Here is an 18,338-nt window from a genome sequence, read left to right as displayed (position 1 = left end):
TCATTGCCGTACTCTTGAAAAAAAAGGAAGACCGACTTTAGCTATTATGGTGAGTCGATTTTGAAGGGGGGAAGGAGATGGAAGGAGGGCGGAGCCGTGGAGGGAAGGAAGGAGAAGGAAGGGGCTCGCCAGAGGGCTACCCCATCATCTATCTTAGGGTGGGGGCGGGGGCGGAAGAACAGCGGTGGTGGGGCGGTGCTGCAAGTTTGCTAAAGAAAAATCAATCATTGGTGGGGCTGGAGGGATTGCCCTGGGGTGGGGCAGCACGGCTTTGGGCCCGGTTGGGAGGAGGCCGGTGCGGCGGGGCTGCGCATGAGCGCCGCCGGCCGTGGGTGGTGGTGGCAGCAGGTTTGGCCGGCGGTCGGTGCAGTGGTCTGGGCAACGAAATCGCCTGGAGGAAGAAGAAGGGCTCCCCATTGTTCGATCTGCATGCAACGGCCTAAAATGATCGACTAATCCAAATTTGAAAATCAGGCAACTTACATCTAGCCGTTCCCTTTTAGTTCAGTGACCAACAAATACCAATGATCAACATATATATAACCAACAAAAAGAACATGGCATAGCATCGTATCATACCCCAAAGCACCATGAACACCACACAATTCAAATTTCAATCCACACGGTCGCCACTGGAGCTTTTCCCTCCGAATCAGAACCTCGGGGCCGATCTGCCCGGGCCCGGCGTGGACGCGCGGGGGCTGTCCATGACGACCTCGAACGCCCCCACCAGCGCCTTCACCTTGCTCTTCTTCTTCTCCAGCAGCTTGCTCTTGGTCTCCTCCAGCACGTCGTTGCTCCGCGACACCTCCTTCTTCTTGGGATGCGCCTCCTCCGGCCGCTTCTCCATCGCCGTCTTCACCCTGCTCCCCTTGAAACTCAGCCGACCCTCCTCCGGAATCTTCCCCATGAACGACGTCGCCCCTTCCTTCCTGGCGGCTCCTTTCAACGGCGTCGTTGGCTCCGAAGCGCTCAGGATCGTGTCGATCACCGCCTTCTCCTTGTTGATGGCTTGCTTCGCCGGTGTCACGGGCTCTGACCGGGAAGTGCCCACCTTGGTCACCGTGTCCACTTCCTCCAGAGCTTCTTCCAGCGACGTCGCCGGCACCGATGATGCCTTGGACGCAGCGATCATCTTGGGTTCCTCGGCGGCTTCCGCCAGCTTCTGCGTGACGGCGGGTTGTTCTTTCGGTTCTTCAGAGATCAGACTTGCTTCGGGTTGCTTCGTGGCATCTTCGTGCTTCGCCGGCTCTGCTTGTGGCCTCTCCTCGGCCTTGGTCTCCACGACGGCTTCCTCTTGAACCGGGCTGGCCGCCGGTTCATCTTGCAGCACGTTCAGCGGCGTTGCTGCCTCCTTCGATGGTTCTTCCACAACGGCGGCCGGCGGCGGAAGTTCATTCTCTGGAATATTCTCAGCTTCCTTTTGTGTGCCTTCAACGTTGCCGGCTTGCGGATTCTCTTCTAGCGCCGGCTCATCCACCTTCACGGCTTCAACGGACTCCTTCGGTATCACCTTCTCCTCGTCAATGGCATTCGCCTTCTCTGCTTCTGCTCTCGTCTCTTCTGAGATTACCTCCTCCTCTTGACTCACCTCCTCCTCTGTCTTGATTTCATTACTGACAATTTCTCCCGGTCGCGAAGCCGCTTCCTGCAGTACCTGTAGGGCAGCGTTGGGCTCCACGACCACCTCTCCTTGCACGACGTCGAGAGGTGTCGCGGCAGTCATTTCAGGGGGGCGGCGCTGCTGCTCCGGCACGGGAGGGGGTCTCGCCGTCTCGACGTTGATCTCGCCGGAAGCATCCGACGACTCCTTGGCGGACGCCACCGCCTCGGCCGCGGGGCCGGCCAGGTCCTTGCTCTTCTTGCTGCGGGACCTGCCGACCTTGAAGGCGTGGGACGCCTTCTGCATCAGCTGCCTCGGAGACGCCACGGACCACCGCGACGTGGACGGCTTGGCCTTGGCCTTGTCCATGGCCGGGGTGATCGGCCGCGGCGCGTTCACCGGCTGCGCGGGGGGCCGCTTGGGCGTGATCGGCCGCGGCGAGCTCGCGGGCTGCTGCGCGGGGGACCGCTTCGGCGCGATCGGACTTGGAGCGCGCGCCGCTGGGTGCGCCGGGGACAGCCCCTTGGGCGTGGTGGCGCGGCCCTTGGAGGAGGGCGGTCTGGAGGTGGAGGACGACGGGGAGGCGCTGCGCAGGGTCGAGCTGACGGTGGGGCGGAGGAAGGACGGCACCGGCTTGTCGGACTCAGACGCCGGGGAGGGGCTGAGGGAGGCGCGTGCGCGTCGGCAGGAGGTGGGATCGGAGCTGGCCGGGCGCGCGCTCGACGACGTGGTGGGTCTGCCGCTCGTGCTTCTTGGGCGTGCGCTGCTGCCGTCTCGCGACCCCGGCGTTAGCCGTGTGGCCATGAGTTGCTCCTGCTGCCAGACAAAGCCAGAGATTTCGTCAAATCATTTTGTGGCGTGTAAGAAGAATTAGTGCAATGCAGAAATAATGGCAGGGAATTCTGTTTGCTGAGTTTTGATTTGTTCTGTGAGGTTGACCTTGAGCAATGCAGATTTTGATTGTAGACATGGTAACCACTGATCCTAGAGATGAAAGGGTTTAGAATGGATGTTTACAGCTTCTTCTATACTTGTTTTCTGCAATCTGACCTGACAAACACCCCTAGCACCCCCTATTGGACCCATTGACTTGCTATCTATCCTTTTAAAGTGCTATCATGAGGTGCATGATGTCCATTTGTTATTGCAGTAAGAAATAATCAGATGGTATATGGATTAATTAACCATCCACAGCACTAGTTTAATTGTTCCTGTTTACGCAAAGGTATCATGATAATTATCGATATTGGAAGAAGAAAAAAACCTGACAGACATATAGGAGAGAACTGTATAAATTCTGTCATCTATGCAATGTTTCAGAAATACAGAATAACAAAAACAAGATGATCCACGCAGCTGATTTGAATTTCATGTACCGGCTAACCACAGAGGATATCGTTATTACTAAGAGAAACTTCTTGGAGGCCCAATCTCCAAATCGTCGCAACGCATCGGAGCTAATATCGCCAACATGACACGCAAATTACTTGGAGAAAGAGCCAGGACAGAACAGCAGCATACCTCCAGCCGAATGGGATCAATTCATGGTGGATTGACCACCATCGCTCGGCATGGACGTATGAAAACTTTGCATGTCTCGAAACTGGGAGGAAGGAGAGAAGCTTCATACCTTATTAAGCTCGGAATGGCCAAAAATGGTGCGGCGACGGAAGGAGGAGGAGAGAGACGGTGGAGGGAAAGGGAATGAGAGAAATCCGGGCAATATAAGAGCCTCATGTTTTCGAACAGACCTTGTCAAATGCTGAAACGGCAAGGGGCAACAGTTGACACCTGGTGACACATCCACCCTCTTTGTCCACCTATTTTTAACCAGTATTAAAGCTTCAAGAAGAATAGCTAGTCGCTGCAAAGCCATCAAGAGTTATTGTGTGCCCGTGCTCACAGTTTAACACTAGGAAAAGTAGATTTAACTGTAGTGTTCAACATACATTCTTCAGAGGTTTGCTGGTAGGCCGATATTACTTTTGGAAAGCACTTCATCTGAGCACTTATTGTTTCCTTACAACTTCTTGGTTCTTTTAAAACTACCATCTGATCTATGATGATAATTCAACAAACAAAGTATGTGGTAAATGCTGAACATTGAAATGAGCAACATGCACCATCTACAGACCAGCCCTCCTGCGCCTTAGCATGTCTTCTTATTATGTGGAGGCCTGGTGTTGCCTCTTTGCGGTTATATCATCTTGATTCAAGGTTTGAATCAAGATTCCCTTTTATCGGGAATAAATGTGTAATACATCAAGTCCATGCGCGGATAACGTGACATGTATAATGATAATTGGATTGTCACCGATTTACAATTATGTGTATGCCTCAATGGTAGACTGGTAATATCATTCGTTGAAGGAAAATCAAGTAGTGATTTCTCTGCACCAAATGGGCATGTCGGATTTTTTTTTAAAAGTTGCTGTTGTTTCATGGGGCCACAAATTAAAAAAAAAGAACTAATCCAGACCAAAGAAAACAAAAGTAGGTAAATCTATATGAGTATGGAAAAACACTTAAGATTAATTAATTAATCATTTGGTGAGAATGTTGGTAAAAGTAGAGGGGGGTGAGTTGAGGGTGGACCTCCGGTATCTCTTCGATGCAAGTCCTCATGTCAATTACCAACTCGCCGATGCAAGGTAAGCTCTCCTCATGATTTTTTTCTCCGAATCCAATGCTCGGAGAAAATTTCTCAGCCCCAATGCCTAAGTGGATCATCTCAAAGCATATGTTTCACCTTCAGTGAGATCTCTCTTCTTCCAAATGCGAAATGACTTACAAGTGAACCATGTGGGCTTTTATAGTCTCATAACATTGTACTAATGGCAACCAATACTGTTAGTGAGGAGGAAAATGTAAAAGCAGAAATATCTAATATCGGAAAGAGTAGAATGAACCCATAAGCAAGGTTATTCTAGTCTTCTTTAGTCCATGGAGAGGGTTGTCTTGTTCCATGAGGGATGGGCATGTGTCGGCTTGGTGGGCATCACCTCACTTTTTCTTACCCTTTATGTTGTCAATTTACTTTGTGTTCTTATTTATCCGTTTATGCCTTCAAGTTCTTCATCTTTTGGTGTTCTAGCTTGCATGATGCAGTGAATATAGAGGTCTCCTCACCCCCACCACAATCAAGGGGAAATATAGAGGGCTGCTAACTTCCGTCGAGGCCGTAGCCCAACTTAATTGCTTTCAACTTCAAAGTTCTTGTTTATAATATTGCACCTTCACAACATCCAACTCCTACCGAGGTCGTTCCAATATTACCATGCCCTTCTGCCATCCCGCTTGCACTGTAAACTCGTTCCAAACGAGGCTGAAGTATGTGAACATATAGGTAAGAAAGCTCCAAACTGAGCCTAAAAGTGATAAGCAGTTTGCTTGTTTTCTATTGAGAGCCACTACATGACTATATGGCCATTATACCGCATGGTTCTTTTTTTTGAAATGGTCACCGGGGGGGGGGGAGACTCCCCACCTGAATATATTTCAAAAAGCGGTAGAACTCAGAGTTTACAAGTTGCGGGAGGAGAGGAAGTCACGCCATAGACCGGCGTGTCCTTTTAACGTCTCAGTCTTAAGACGACGAGACCAGGTAATTAGATCATCTAGAATAGCACGTAAAGTTTGGGATGCATCGAGTTCAAGGGTCTGGAAGACCTTTTTGTTCCTAGCATCCCAAATCTACCACAAGATGAGGAGCAACATAAAGGGTCGAATGGTGTCAGCCACCGCTGGCGGGAGCGTGGTGGAGAAGAGCCCATCGATGGGCGCGGCGAGCGGCTGGAGCCCAAGTCGTTGCCAGATCCGGTGAGCAGCTGGGCACGAGAAGAAGAGATGATCGCGATCCTCCACCGAGCTGTTGCACCGAGGACAGACATCCGAGTCCAGGATAGTTTTCTTGCGTAGGTTCTGCCGAGTGTTCAACCGGTCAAGGTAGAACAACCAGCCAAAAATCATTACTTTCTTTGGGACTCTTGAGTCCCAAATAGCCGAGAGCATCGGGTCAGCCAGCTGGGCAGAGAGAGCGGCATAAGCTCCCCGAGTAGAGAAGGCATCTCCATTAAGTAGCCGCCTAGAGTCGGGTACCTGGGAGAGTGAAACATCCTGCAACAAAGAGATCAAAGAGGCAAGCTCTGCGATCGCAGTAGAGGTTAAATGATTACGAAGGGCAAGTTCGATCCCATCCTGTAAAATAGTAGCTACTAAAGCATTTTGGTTTGTATGGTGGGAAAAAGAGCTGGGAAGACTACAGCCAGTGGTTCTGGCTGTAGCCACTGATCTAACCAAAAGAAGGTGGAGCAACCATTGCTAACGGTGCAAGGGGAGATGTCTCTCAAACTCTGGAGGTTTTTAAAAATGGTCCTAACAAGAAAGGAGCGGTTCTTGCCAAGGCCTATGTGGAGAGGTGAGTGGTGGAGGACCCAGTCCTTCCAAGGTAGGTTGTTGGCATGAAGGAATTTGTAAGCAAATTTCAGCAGTAGACAAAAATTTTGTGCACGCAAGTTCTTAACACCTAGACCACCTGCCGCTCGAGGAGTGCATACTTTGTCCCAAGCTAACCAAGCATTTTGCTCCGGAGCAAGTCTCATCGTTAGACCAGAAAAAGGTACGTCTACGCTTATCGATAGCCTCAATAACCTGGGCGGGGAGAGAGAAACAGAGCATAAAGTACGTGGGTAAATTGTCAAGTACGGCAGAAAGAAGAACAAGTTTGCCACCGCGAGAGAGAAGCAAAGCACACCAACTGGTGAGGTAAGTGTCACAGCGATCTATTACTGGCTGGAAAGCCGACGGGGGTAACTTATGCGGGGAGAGAGGAAGATCAAGGTAAGTTTGTGGGAAGGAGGCGATGTCGGTGGCTAGGTCCGCAGCAAGGGTTGCTGCCTCACCAGGGGTAACGTTTAGTGGAATGAAGGTCGTCTTTGAGAAGTTGATTTGGAGTCCAGTGGCCGCAGCAAAATCATCAAGGATAGCCTTGAGGTGTTTTGTGGCATCTGGAGAGGCCTTGACAATGATGAGGGTATCGTCTGCATATTGTAAGACGGGGCAAGGTAGATGCGGGCATAGGGGGTGAAATAGGAGGCCATCGTTGTTAGCTTTAATGATTAATTGCTGCAGGATGTCTGCAATGATGATAGAGATAGGGGGAGAGCGGATCAAGTTGGCAAAGACCATTTTTACACTGAATCCATCTACCAGGAACTCCATTAAGCATAACGGCAGTGGAGCCGGTGGCAAGGAGGGCATCGATCCAGCCACACCAACGATCGGGGAAACCCCTAGTCTTTAACGTGTGCAGGAGCGACGTCCAGCAAACAGAGTCGAAGGCCTTACGAAAATCGAGTTTGATCACAAGAGTGGGAGCTTTGCGCTTGGAACAACAGTGGAGAATATTGGCAGCATAGAGGAAGTTTTCGGAGATATTTCGTCCAGAGATAAACCCTGTTTGATCGGCGTGGACCAGGAGAGGGATTAGAGGTTTTAGACGGTTGGTCAGGAGTTTTGCAATACCTTTTATTGGGCAGTTCTCCAGGGAGATGGGTCGGAAGTCGGCCGAGGATCGCGCCTCGTTACTTTTAGGAAGCAGAATGATTAGGGCCCGGTTCATGCAAGAGATGTCACAGTTAAGCGAGTGGAAATCGGAGAAGAAATCCTTAATCTTGGCTTGTAGAATGGGCCAAAGTTTTCGATAGAAGCCCGGGCCGAATGGTTCTTTGGGATAACACTATAAGCCACCAGCTTGTGTTTACACTATGGTTGGTGTTGAAGGACTCCCCTTCTCCCTCACTCAAGCTGTCGGCCTCCTGAATATGCACGTTCTGCCATGGCCGTCATAGATGGAGAACATTCGAACACATGTGGGGTTGACCAATGAGGGGTAGGGGTGAGGATCAACACCGCGCTGATGAGGCGTGACGGTTGAGTGAAGGAGCGGCAACAACTGTCGCCTCGGTTCACAGGAGTAGGGTTTTGGGATGGGAACGAGTGTGTGTGTGAGAGAGAGGTCAGTTCGGGAGCCTTCCCGCGAGAGGCGAGGTAGGGCACAGGATGTTGCAAAAGCAAGAAAGGCACCTTCAGACTGGCTTTACATGGTATCTGATTCGTTTCTTTTTGCTCCACATAAGATTTTTCTTAAGTCAATCTTCTTAAAGTTTGACCATATTAAAAATACCAACATCTACAATACTAAAGATATACAATATGAAAACTAATTCCATGGTGTTTCTAATGATACTAATTGATACTTTGAATGTTGATATTTTTTCGAATATAATCTTGGTCCAACTTTACACAGTTTGGGTTAAGAAAAAGCTTATATGCAAAGTAAAAAGAAATAGAGGGAGTATGAACAAAATACTAATGTGCTTTCGTTTAAATCAGAAAAATAAGCAGTATTGACTAGACTTTAGCTTATAAGGGCCCCCCGAACGCCGGTCTCGCTTGGGTTTTACGTGGCGATTGCCTGGGAGAGTAAGAAGTAGGTGAGGTCCGGTTGGCCAGTTGTGTGGCCGGGTGCACCCCCTTGAAGCCGCGCAAAAGCGGGTATTGGCTAGATCCGAAAACCAACCCCTCAGTAGTTGTCCAATCCCTACACCCAGTTGAGGTCAGACAAGTACGTAAAACTAGAGAATCATTGTACAAATCTATAACATTGTAGTTTACCAGAAAAGAATATGGCGTACATATCAATAAATAAAGAGCAGTTTTGTAAAACATTCAGTATGTAAAGAATTCACGACACTACAGTTCAAGATAATGCACCTCAATTATATAGTGACACAAAAATCATTACAATTTTAAAATCGAAACTATGGTTTGAATAATATGTATGAGCCCCCCATAAGACATAATTTTATAGGACGCGTCTAGCGGGGCAAACGTGTGCCCGCTAGTGCCCCCTGGTAGCCTCCCATATTTGGTATGTTTTGGTCCCCCTCAGTCCAGATTTGGAGAGGAAAGGGTTGACTGTCTCCCACGTCCCTCCGTCCACCTAGCTTCTCTCCCTCCCTTCACGTGCTTCACCAAAATATTGCCCCTCCCTCCTTTCTTCTTCGGTCCCCAGCTGTCCCCACACCCTTCTTCTTCTCACTCTTCTTTCTTCTTCCACCCCATCAGAAGGACTGCAATGGTTGCGCCATTAGAGGTTGAAAACTGAAGAAATTGATCTACAAATCTACAGCCAAAAAAGAGATCAAGAGAGAAAAGTGTGATTTTTTTCTCACCTTTGTTCGTCATGGTTGTAATCTCGTGCAATGTTTTGTACTGTGCTCTGTTGCAATAAAAACATAGGGAAAGGGAGGAAAGGTGAGCAGCTATAGTGCTTTTTTTAGGCAGGAATAATCTAATTCTACTAACTACTGGTTTTGTTGTACATCTAGAGAAACCCCTCTTGTTTTCCATAGATTTTCTTTTGAACCAGAAGTGTTAGAATAGAAAAGCAACAACTTGTACGCTTTGTTTACACAAAAATAGTGTTACTAGCGAGCAACTCATGTGTTCTCCAGGGTGCTAGAGGCTTAATGTGCAAAAAAAAATTGCGAGTAACTAATTGAGACCTTTTAAGCAAAAAAAGAGGCTTGAAGTGATCAAATCATGTGTCCCCTAGAAAAACTCTAGGATGGTTGTGAGGCCGTTTAAGAAAAATTCATTGCTACTATTAAGCAAAAATTTATAGATTTATTGTCATGTACTAACCTGACCACTCTTGTTTTTCCTTAGATTTGTTTTGGAACAAGTGTGTTAGAAATTAAAAAGCAGCAACTTATAGGGGTTATTTAGGCAAAAAAAGTGTTTCAATGAGCAACTCGCGGTGTGCTCATGGGTGCTAGAAAACATTATGTGCAGAAATAGAAAGATTGTGAGCAAGAGTTGTCAGGTAGTGCAGAAATAAAAACTTGAATACTTTTAAGCAAGAAATTGGGTTGAAGTGAGCAACAAATGTACCCCCCCTAAAACTATAGACAAGTAGTGAGGTTGTTAGCAAATCTATTGATACCATTAAGCAAAACATGTGTAGATTTTGTTGACATGTACTCACCTGCTGGGCTCTAAAAAAAGAAAAGTGTAGATGAAAGTAATTGGGTTGTTCAAGCAAAAATCAGTGCTATGATTTAAAAATAAAAAATTGGTTAAATTCTTTGTCATGTGCTGACATGTCAGGCTCTAAAAAAGAAAATTGTAGGCAAAAGTAGTTGGTTTGTTTAAACAAAAAAACAGTGCTATCCATTAAGCAAACTTTTTGTTGTTTGTTGTCACTGTTGGAACTAACTATAGTCAAGCACTAAAGTTCCCTTACGCAAGTTTTAGTGAATTTGTTTTGAAAAGCACTAGATTATCTAGATAGTAAAACAGCTAAGTCTTAGAGTAGGGGGTGAGAAATTACCCAGAGAGTAGCTAATGGTAGCTAGTAGAGGTTTCCTTGGGCATTACTTTGATAGCTTGAAAATGTTTATTTTTTATGGATCCTGCAAAAAATACAAAACGAAAATGAAAACACATAACTTCATAGATATATGTATGGTGTATCCTTTTTGGATGTTTTTGTGTACTCTCATGCAAGAGAAAGAAAAAGTGCAAAAAATGAGAAATCACTAGTAGATATATGGATTTTGTGGTTAGTAATGTGTCAAAAAAGCAAAAGGATATGGTTTAAGTAAAAGGAACTTATATATGGGATGCGGAAGCAACTTGTCGGGTGTCTATTAGGCAAGTTACTGCATGGTATAAGCAAATTTGGTCATTTTTTAAACGAATGTGTTATATGGCTGACTACTCATGTTGATGGGTATCTTTGAGCCAACATATTGCAACTTTGTAAACAGGACGTTGTGTCAATTTTTGTGGTTCAGACGAAGAAATTAAAAAGATAAAGTTCTGGAAAAACAACTTGTATATAGATGACAAAGAGCAACTTGAAGGGTATCTTTTAGGCAACTTACTGCCGCTATGTAAGCAAGTTATGTCAGTTGTGTGATGTGGGGAGAAATAAGAACTAAGGAACCTTGTATATGGATCTAAAACAACTTGGTTGGAATCCTTTAGGAAACTTACTGCCACTGTCTAAGCAAGTTGTGACATTTTATGACGTGGGAAAAATAGAAAAGAAAGAAAGCAACTGCTACTGTTTGCTTTAGGCAACATCAGTACAACGAACAAGCAAGTCCTCTGCACAAAAAAAGCATCCCGACTCTTTTCCTACCTGGGTGGATGTGTAACTCCCTGGGTGGATGTGTGCAACAAACTATTCTATTTTCGAACAACTTCATGACAATCAACAAAACGAGGTCATGTTTATGAAGGCAAAAAAGTGGGAACAATCATCAAGGCAAGTGCAATCTGAATCCCTATGTAGACCCGCACATGTGTTAACCAAGTAACATGCAAAATGCTGAGATGTAGGGAACATGGTGGTGTATTGAAACGACATGGTGGTGGCTGGGGAGCAAGATTTTACCTGGTAAAGCCTATTTGCATGTGAAAGCTTCTTGTGTAAGTTTCACGAAAAATGCCATACAAAGTTTTTAGTCAAAGTACTGCCGAGATGTAGACAAAATGCATATAAGTTTCAGGAAAAAAGAACTGTTGGCAAGAAAGGAAAGATTAAACAAATTTGATATATTTTGTGGTTGTGCAAAGCTTTATCGGGGAGTGGCTGGCGAAGCTTCTAAGTGTGCATAAAAACCTTGAGCTTTTGACTTGACATCCTTTTCAGTTTTGACTTGATATAGGATATTTTTTGTGGGTTGTACCATGCATGTTGATATGAAAAAAGATTGTGTGGCTTGCTTGTGCTAATGGTGTGAGTTGCCTGACAAATGTGTGTGGTGTTGCCTGATTGAGTATGAATATCTATCCTATATCTGGTGTCGAACTTGATTATTCAGTTACTGTTGGTTGACTGCCTTCTGTGTGTGGCTTCACTGGCAACAAGTTTATGCATGATTGTTTCAGCTAATTGTGTGAGTTGCGAGACTTCACCAACTCTCGGGAGTGGATGGGCAACTCGCGCCAGCATCTCTAGCAACTATCTATCATGTGTTGGGCGAGTTTTTGCGCGGAAAAAAAGCACAAGCTCTCGGGAGTGAATCCCTGGGCCAGTGGCGCTATCATCTCTAGCAAATGTTGTAGGCAAGTATTGATGTTTTTCTAGACAAGTCCAAATGCAAAAAGGGTAATCAAGAAACACTTGATACCCCTAGATAGTATGGAACTAAGCTTCGGAGCAGGATGGTATGTGTCAGGTAAATCACACATTCAGAAACATGCAAAAGTCATAGAGTTTGCCTAAAACACAAAAGGCAAGTCGCATACTTAACACTAGCAAGTCACATTCAAATGTCAAGCAAGTCCTACTAAAAATGTCAAACAAACCATGTGGGTGTTTTGAAAATGGGAAAATAAAAAGAGCTTAATTCCAGCTAGTGTTGAGTATGTGACTTGCTAGTATGGGGTGTGTTACTTGCTTGACATTTGAATGTGACTTGCTTGTTCTACATGTGTGATTTTCCTGACACGCAACCCCCTCCCCCTCCCCCTAGGTCTGTGCCTAACATTTGTATGTGACCCATCATTTGTGTTCAACTTGCTTGTTATGTGTCAAGTGCATGGTTCTAACCCCTGGATTTTAGTCCAAGTGATCATATGTGTGTTGTGTTTGTGAACTTCGATATATGTGTGTGAGGTGCCGGAAAAAAACCATGTGGATGTTTAAACAAAGGGGGGAGCTTACCCGCAGCTTGCTGTATTCCTCATCTATTTGTTGCTCTTTAATGGAAGGAGATTAATCATGGTCAGCAGATGAATTATGGTCAGGAGCAGCGACAGTTTGTTCTTCCCAAATTGCGTTTTTGCTCGTCCCAGCCATTTTTCCCACCAAAAAAGAAAAAAAACATCACCATAAATGCATATTCAGCTGGCTTGTATGAAAATTCGAGAACACTAACTAGAAGGAACTAGCAAGTCCTGAACCATATGACGAAAATGTGAAGGAAAAATAACACACGAGCAAAGTTCATGTGTTAACTGAGGCAACTACCGATAGAGTATTGGCCAAATTTTGGTAAAACTCAAAGCCACGCAAGTAACAAAACCAATAAATGCCAATTATAAACCAAGTCGGGCAACTAAGTAACAAACATTAGGCAGCTTGAAAAGCAAAAACAAGCAACTACTAATCAATTATTATGCAAGTTTTGTTAAAAAGGGGGAACCACACTAGTGCCAAGCTCAAAAAGCCACAGATTTGGCAACCCATGCCCGCATATCTGGCAACTAGTAGCCTCTACCTGGCAACTATCCACCCCGCAACCCTCTTAAACATCGCCAAGGTAATGCCGACTTCGAGGAAGAGCAATGGTTTGTCGTGCCGAAAAAAGTAGTTCAAACCTCATGGAGAAGAGAAGGGATTTACCTCATGGAGATGAACGAAGGTGGTGTCACTGTGCCATCTCCCGCTTCTAGTTTTGAGCCGTCTCAGGCAACTAAGTAAAATCAAGTAGGAAAAACAAGTTAAACTGAACAAAACCATATGGAACAAAGCTAGCAGAAAAGGGCATATGTGAAACCTAGACTAAAAGAAAGGTATATGAATCTATGCTGAAAAAGGAACACCACACTCTCCCCACATAAGGTGACATGCACGATCTTGATTCTTCAAGGAAAAGTATTTTTGTGTACATATCTCTACTAGCAAGTTTTGGAACCATCTCAGGCAACTAACTAGCGAATAAATAGTAGAACAAAAGTTTTAGATGAGATATGTACATGTCAGGTAACTCATGATTGAGCCTTTGCAAAAACACTAAAGCAATCAGCTATGTGTAGTACAAAAAAGACAAGCCTTGAGAAGTCTGTGCAAAAAAATACAAGTATATCTACATAACAAGTAGAGAAGGACGAGCAAACCATCTAATGGTCATAGCAGTACATGTCAACAATTTAGATCTTTCAATCTATTTTCTTTGTTTGAAAAAATTAGACATCATATAAGATAACTATACAAGTTTCATTTCTCCATCCAGCAACTCAGCCCTGGAATGATTATGCAACTTGACAGTATGGTACTAGGCTTTAGTGGACGAAGAGCATGACCACATGCATCATGCATGCATACTGTTTTAGCACCTCCCCTCCATGTCGAATTCTAGCACCTCCCCTGCTTCTGGAGGCTGATGTGCACCATCTTTCAGTCGGAACGGCCAGTGGGTCTGCACTCATTTATATTTCTCATTATTTCAAAAACATTTCAGTATGTAATACAAAAGTTGCAAGTAAACAATTGTTGCTGCCGTTGCTTCGAGAACAATCAACAAATACGCCTAGCCGGCCTCTGTTTTTAGTAATACAATTGTTTTAGTCAATCAGGCAAACACATGGTTTCAGTAAAAATTATACTAAGACAACAAAAATCAGAAGTATCAGTGGATAAAAAGTGAGGCACCTACATGACTACAACTCCAAGACATCAACTCGCCACTCCTATTTCGATCTGGCAATCCTCTTCTTCCTTCCAACTTTAATTTAGATGGGCATTTCATCGAGCAGTTGGTGCGCGCCTACCATGAGGAGAAGTAGGTAGGCTGGAGCTTGCAGGTCTCTCGGCGGTGCATGCAGAGGGTGCACGCGGTCAAGGAGCTGCTGCACTATGAGGTTCGCGGACTATTAGGACCGAGGCGGAGTTGTGTTGTACACCTAGCAGTACGGACGCTGACACCGTGTGGGCTGCCCTAGTTGGAAGCGAGGATGAAGAAGCTGAGCCAGGAGCTGGACGGGAGCATTCGCCGGTGTCCGTGGGTCGCTCGTGGAGAGAGCGCTGGTGCGGCGGATGACGTTGGTCGCTCCATGGCAATCCAGCTCAGCCTGGAGGTCTTGTACTTGTACATCCGCTGCAGATCTGTAGATGCATAATGGCAGAAAAATCAAAGACGCGTCTAGCGGGCAAACGTGTGCCCGCTAGTGCCCCCTGGCAGCCTCCCATATTTGGTATGTTTTGGTCCCCCTCAGTCCATATTTGGAGAGGAAAGGGTTGACCGTCTCCCACGTCCCTCCATCCACCCAGCTTCTCTCCCTCCCTTCACGTGCTTCACCAAAATATTGCCCCTCCCTCCTTTCTTCTTCGGTCCCCAGCTGTCCCCACACCCTTCTTCTTCTCCCTCTTCTTTATTCTTCCACCCCATCAGAAGGACTGCAATCGTTGCGCCATTAGAGGTTGAAAACTGAAGAAATTGATCTACAAATCTACAGCCAAAAAAGAGATCAAGAGAGAAAAGTGTGATTTTTTTCTCACCTTTGTTCGTCATGGTTGTAATCTCCTGCAATGTTTTGTACTGTGCTCTGTTGCAATAAAAACATAGGGAAAGGGAGGAAAGGTGAGCAGCTATAGTGCTTTTTGTAGGCAGGAATAATCTAATTCTGCTAACTACTGGTTTTGTTGTACATCTAGAGAAACCCCTCTTGTTTTCCATAGATTTTCTTTTGAACCAGAAGTGTTAGAATATAAAAGCAACAACTTGTACGCTTTGTTTACGCAAAAATAGTGTTACCAGCGAGCAACTCATGTGTTCTCCAGGGTGCTATAGGCTTAATGTGCAAAAAAAGGATGCGAGTAACTAATTGAGACCTTTTAAGCAAAAAAAAGGCTTGAAGTGATCAAGTCATGTGTCCCCTAGAAAAACTCTAGGATGGTTGTGAGGCCGTTTAAGCAAATTCATTGCTACTATTAAGCAAAAATTTATAGATTTATTGTCATGTACTAACCTGACCACTCTTGTTTTTCCTTAGATTTGTTTTGGAACAAGTGTGTTAGAAATTAAAAAGCAGCAATTTATAGGGGTTATTTAGGCAAAAAAAAGTGTTTCAATGAGCAACTGAAAGTGCGTTATATCGACTAGAGGGGGGGTGAATAGGTGATTTTTATGAAAGTCTTCAAAACGTGGAAGTTATGAAGACAAACAGTAGAGATATGCCTATAGCTATGCAGCGGAAGTTAGACTACACTAGGCAAGCCATGGTCAAGTATCAACAGAGTGAAAGAACAGTGACAAATAGCTGTAGTGTAATTGGGATCAGGTAGGAAGATACTATGAAGCCAAACAGATCATACACTCGCGTTGTGAAGACAAAAGATAGAACAGACACGCAATGACTTCTCAATGAGTGATCAGTAAGTAAAAGGAAGTGAAGATGAAACCAGTGACTCGTTGAAGACAATGATGTGTTGGACCAGTTCCAGTTGCTGTGACAACTGTACGTCTGGTTGGAGCGGCTAGGTATTTAAACCTTAGGACACACAGTCCCAGACACCCAGTCCTGAACACGCAGCTTAGGACACCAAGTCCTCACCGTATTCTCCTTGAGCTAAGGTCACATAGTCCTCGCCCAATCACTCTGGTAAGTCTTCAAGGTAGACTCCCAAACCTTCACAGACTTCGTTCACTGGCAATCCACAATGTCTCTTGGATGCTCAGAACGCGACGCCTAACCGTCTGGAGGATGCACAGTCCTCAAGTGTAATAAGTCTTCAGATCACACAGACAAGAAGACTTAAGTGATGCCCAATTTACTCTGGCTCTGGGTGGTTAGGGCTTTATCCTCGCAAGGAATTCTCTCTCTCAAAGGCTTCGAGGTGGGTTGCTCTCAAACGACAAAAGCCGTACTCTCAATCTGAGCAGCCAACCGTTTATGGTTGTAGGGGGTGGGCTATTTATAGCCACTTGGCAACCCGACCTGATTTGTCTGAAATGACCCTGGGTCACTAAGGAACTGACACGTGTCTCAACGGTCAGATTTCAAACTCTCATGGCAACTTTACTTGGGCTACAAGCAAAGCTGACTTGTCCGGCTCTGGACAAGATTCGCTCTCATTGTCTTCACTCGAAGACATAGGTTTTTGGTTTAGGCATCACTTCAGTCATTCTAACTGGTTCTCCTGGACCCCACTTAACAGTACGGTGGTTCCTATGACTCAACACAAAAGAAAAAGAACTACGAAAGATCTAAGTCTTTGAGCTCCATAGGCTTCATAACGTGTCTTCTTTTGTCATAGTCTTCAATGTGAATATCTTCATATACCACCTTTGACTTCAGTGTCTTCATACATTTTTAGGGGTCATCTCTGGTAGTAAAACCGAATCAATGAGGGACTTCTACCTGTGTTATCCTGCAATTCTCACAAACACATTAGTCCCTCAACTAGGTTTGTCGTCAATACTCCAAAACCAACTAGGGGTGGCACTAGATGCACTTACAATCTCCCCCTTTTTGGTGATTGATGACAAACTAGTTGAAGTTTTCAACGGGGAATATAGTCTGTGAAATTGTAAAGGATAAGGAATTGTCTTCATAAGTTGCAAGGGCTCCCCCTAAAGATGTGCATACAAGTTAATTTGCTTTTGGAATGCAAATGCACATGGCAGGTTGTACTTTTGGAGATCCACTTCAGCTTATGATGACAATCCACTATGCATGTGAAGATATATGAAGATAATGACATGCATAATGGAAAATGGACGTCTGCAGAATGAGATAAGTGCGGAATTTATCATCGCACATGCGGAATTTATCTTCGCAAAACAGGGTGGCAAACAAGTAGCAGACGACCATCTGGTTTAAGTGTTACAACTCATAAGAACCAAATGTAGCAAAAAAACGAGAGTTGTAAGCACGAAGCAAAATATAAAGCACCCACCCATATGAACCCGCTTGAAGACTATCAATCTGATATGCTTCTCCCCCTTTTGTCAGTAATGACCAAAAAGGTTTGAAGACATAGAGCCTCTACTCGTTCCCATGAGGAGTAGATGAAGTAGCAGGGTTGTTGGTGTTGTTTGGCGGTGCAGAAGAGCTTGGAGGTGCTGAAGCAGGTGGCGGTGAGGTAGCATCGTCTTCTTCCTCAATGATTCTGGCAGTGACTGTGGCAGCAGAGGAAGAAAACTCAGAGTCTTCAAGTGATGGAGTCCCCAGCAGCACAACTCTTCGAGGAGGTGTGGAGTCAAACTTGAATCTCTCAGTGAAGCCATCCTCTTGAAGATCAGCTTCAGAAAGCATCATCGTTAGCCCTTTCCATGTGCGGCGACAGGTTTCATGGGCAACGAAAGCGTTCTTGGTGGCAAGATTTTGGATGCGATTTACATCCACCAAGAGGCCCTTCATCTGTCTCTTCAACCAGTCATGATGCCTATCCTGCTTTTGATGAAGGGCCACAAGAAGCTCTCGATCATTGAGAACACGAGTGCGCTTCTTGGGTCTTGAAGCAGTGGCACTGTCAGTGGCTTCAGTTGAAGCAGGGTGTGGTGCACGTGTAGTGCCAGCCAAAGGATACACCCTGGAGATGGCTTCAACACCTTCAACGTTCTGAGTGAAGCTCTGGTGTTCTGCATTCTGAAGACTCAAAGGTTGCTTGGCAGGCTCAGGATATATAGCTTCAGCAGAGGTATCCACATCTGGCAAGAAGATCCGATGGTTGCGGGCTGAGGGCTGATATGAGATCGCAGAGTGAAGCTTGATCAGTCTCATTACCCAAGGAGCATAGAACTTCAAACCAAGTAAATCTGAGCCTGATGCAGCAAGTTGGCGTATGAAGAAGTCCTGTGCGTTGAAGCATTTGCCATGAAGGATACAAAATATCAGTCTTCATTGCACCCTCGATCTTGGCATTTGGAGAGTGCCCTTTGATAGGCCAGAGAGTCCGCCGGATAATGTGATAGATGGTTCTGGGCAGGTACTC

The 18,338-nt window shown here is 45.4% G+C and overlaps 1 protein-coding gene across 1 annotated transcript; it reads right to left on the bottom strand.

Moving 5' to 3' along the window:
• Positions 1-481: 481 nt before the first annotated feature.
• LOC125524080 (nascent polypeptide-associated complex subunit alpha, muscle-specific form-like) lies at positions 482-2,449 on the bottom strand. The gene has a single exon (XM_048689149.1). It carries the CDS (start codon positions 2,405-2,407, stop codon positions 653-655), a length of 1,755 nt encoding a protein of 584 aa, XP_048545106.1. The 5' UTR covers positions 2,408-2,449; the 3' UTR covers positions 482-652.
• Positions 2,450-18,338: the final 15,889 nt, after the last annotated feature.

Source organism: Triticum urartu, chromosome 7, assembly GCF_003073215.2.
Source record: "Triticum urartu cultivar G1812 chromosome 7, Tu2.1, whole genome shotgun sequence".
NCBI lineage: Eukaryota > Viridiplantae > Streptophyta > Magnoliopsida > Poales > Poaceae > Triticum > Triticum urartu.
This window is presented reverse-complemented; position numbering and strand designations above follow the sequence as displayed.

Excerpts from the sequence above, each read along its gene's own strand:
- LOC125524080 (XM_048689149.1), bottom strand. The coding sequence starts at position 2,407 with ATGGCCACACGGCTAACGCCGGGGTCGCGAGACGGCAGCAGCGCACGC.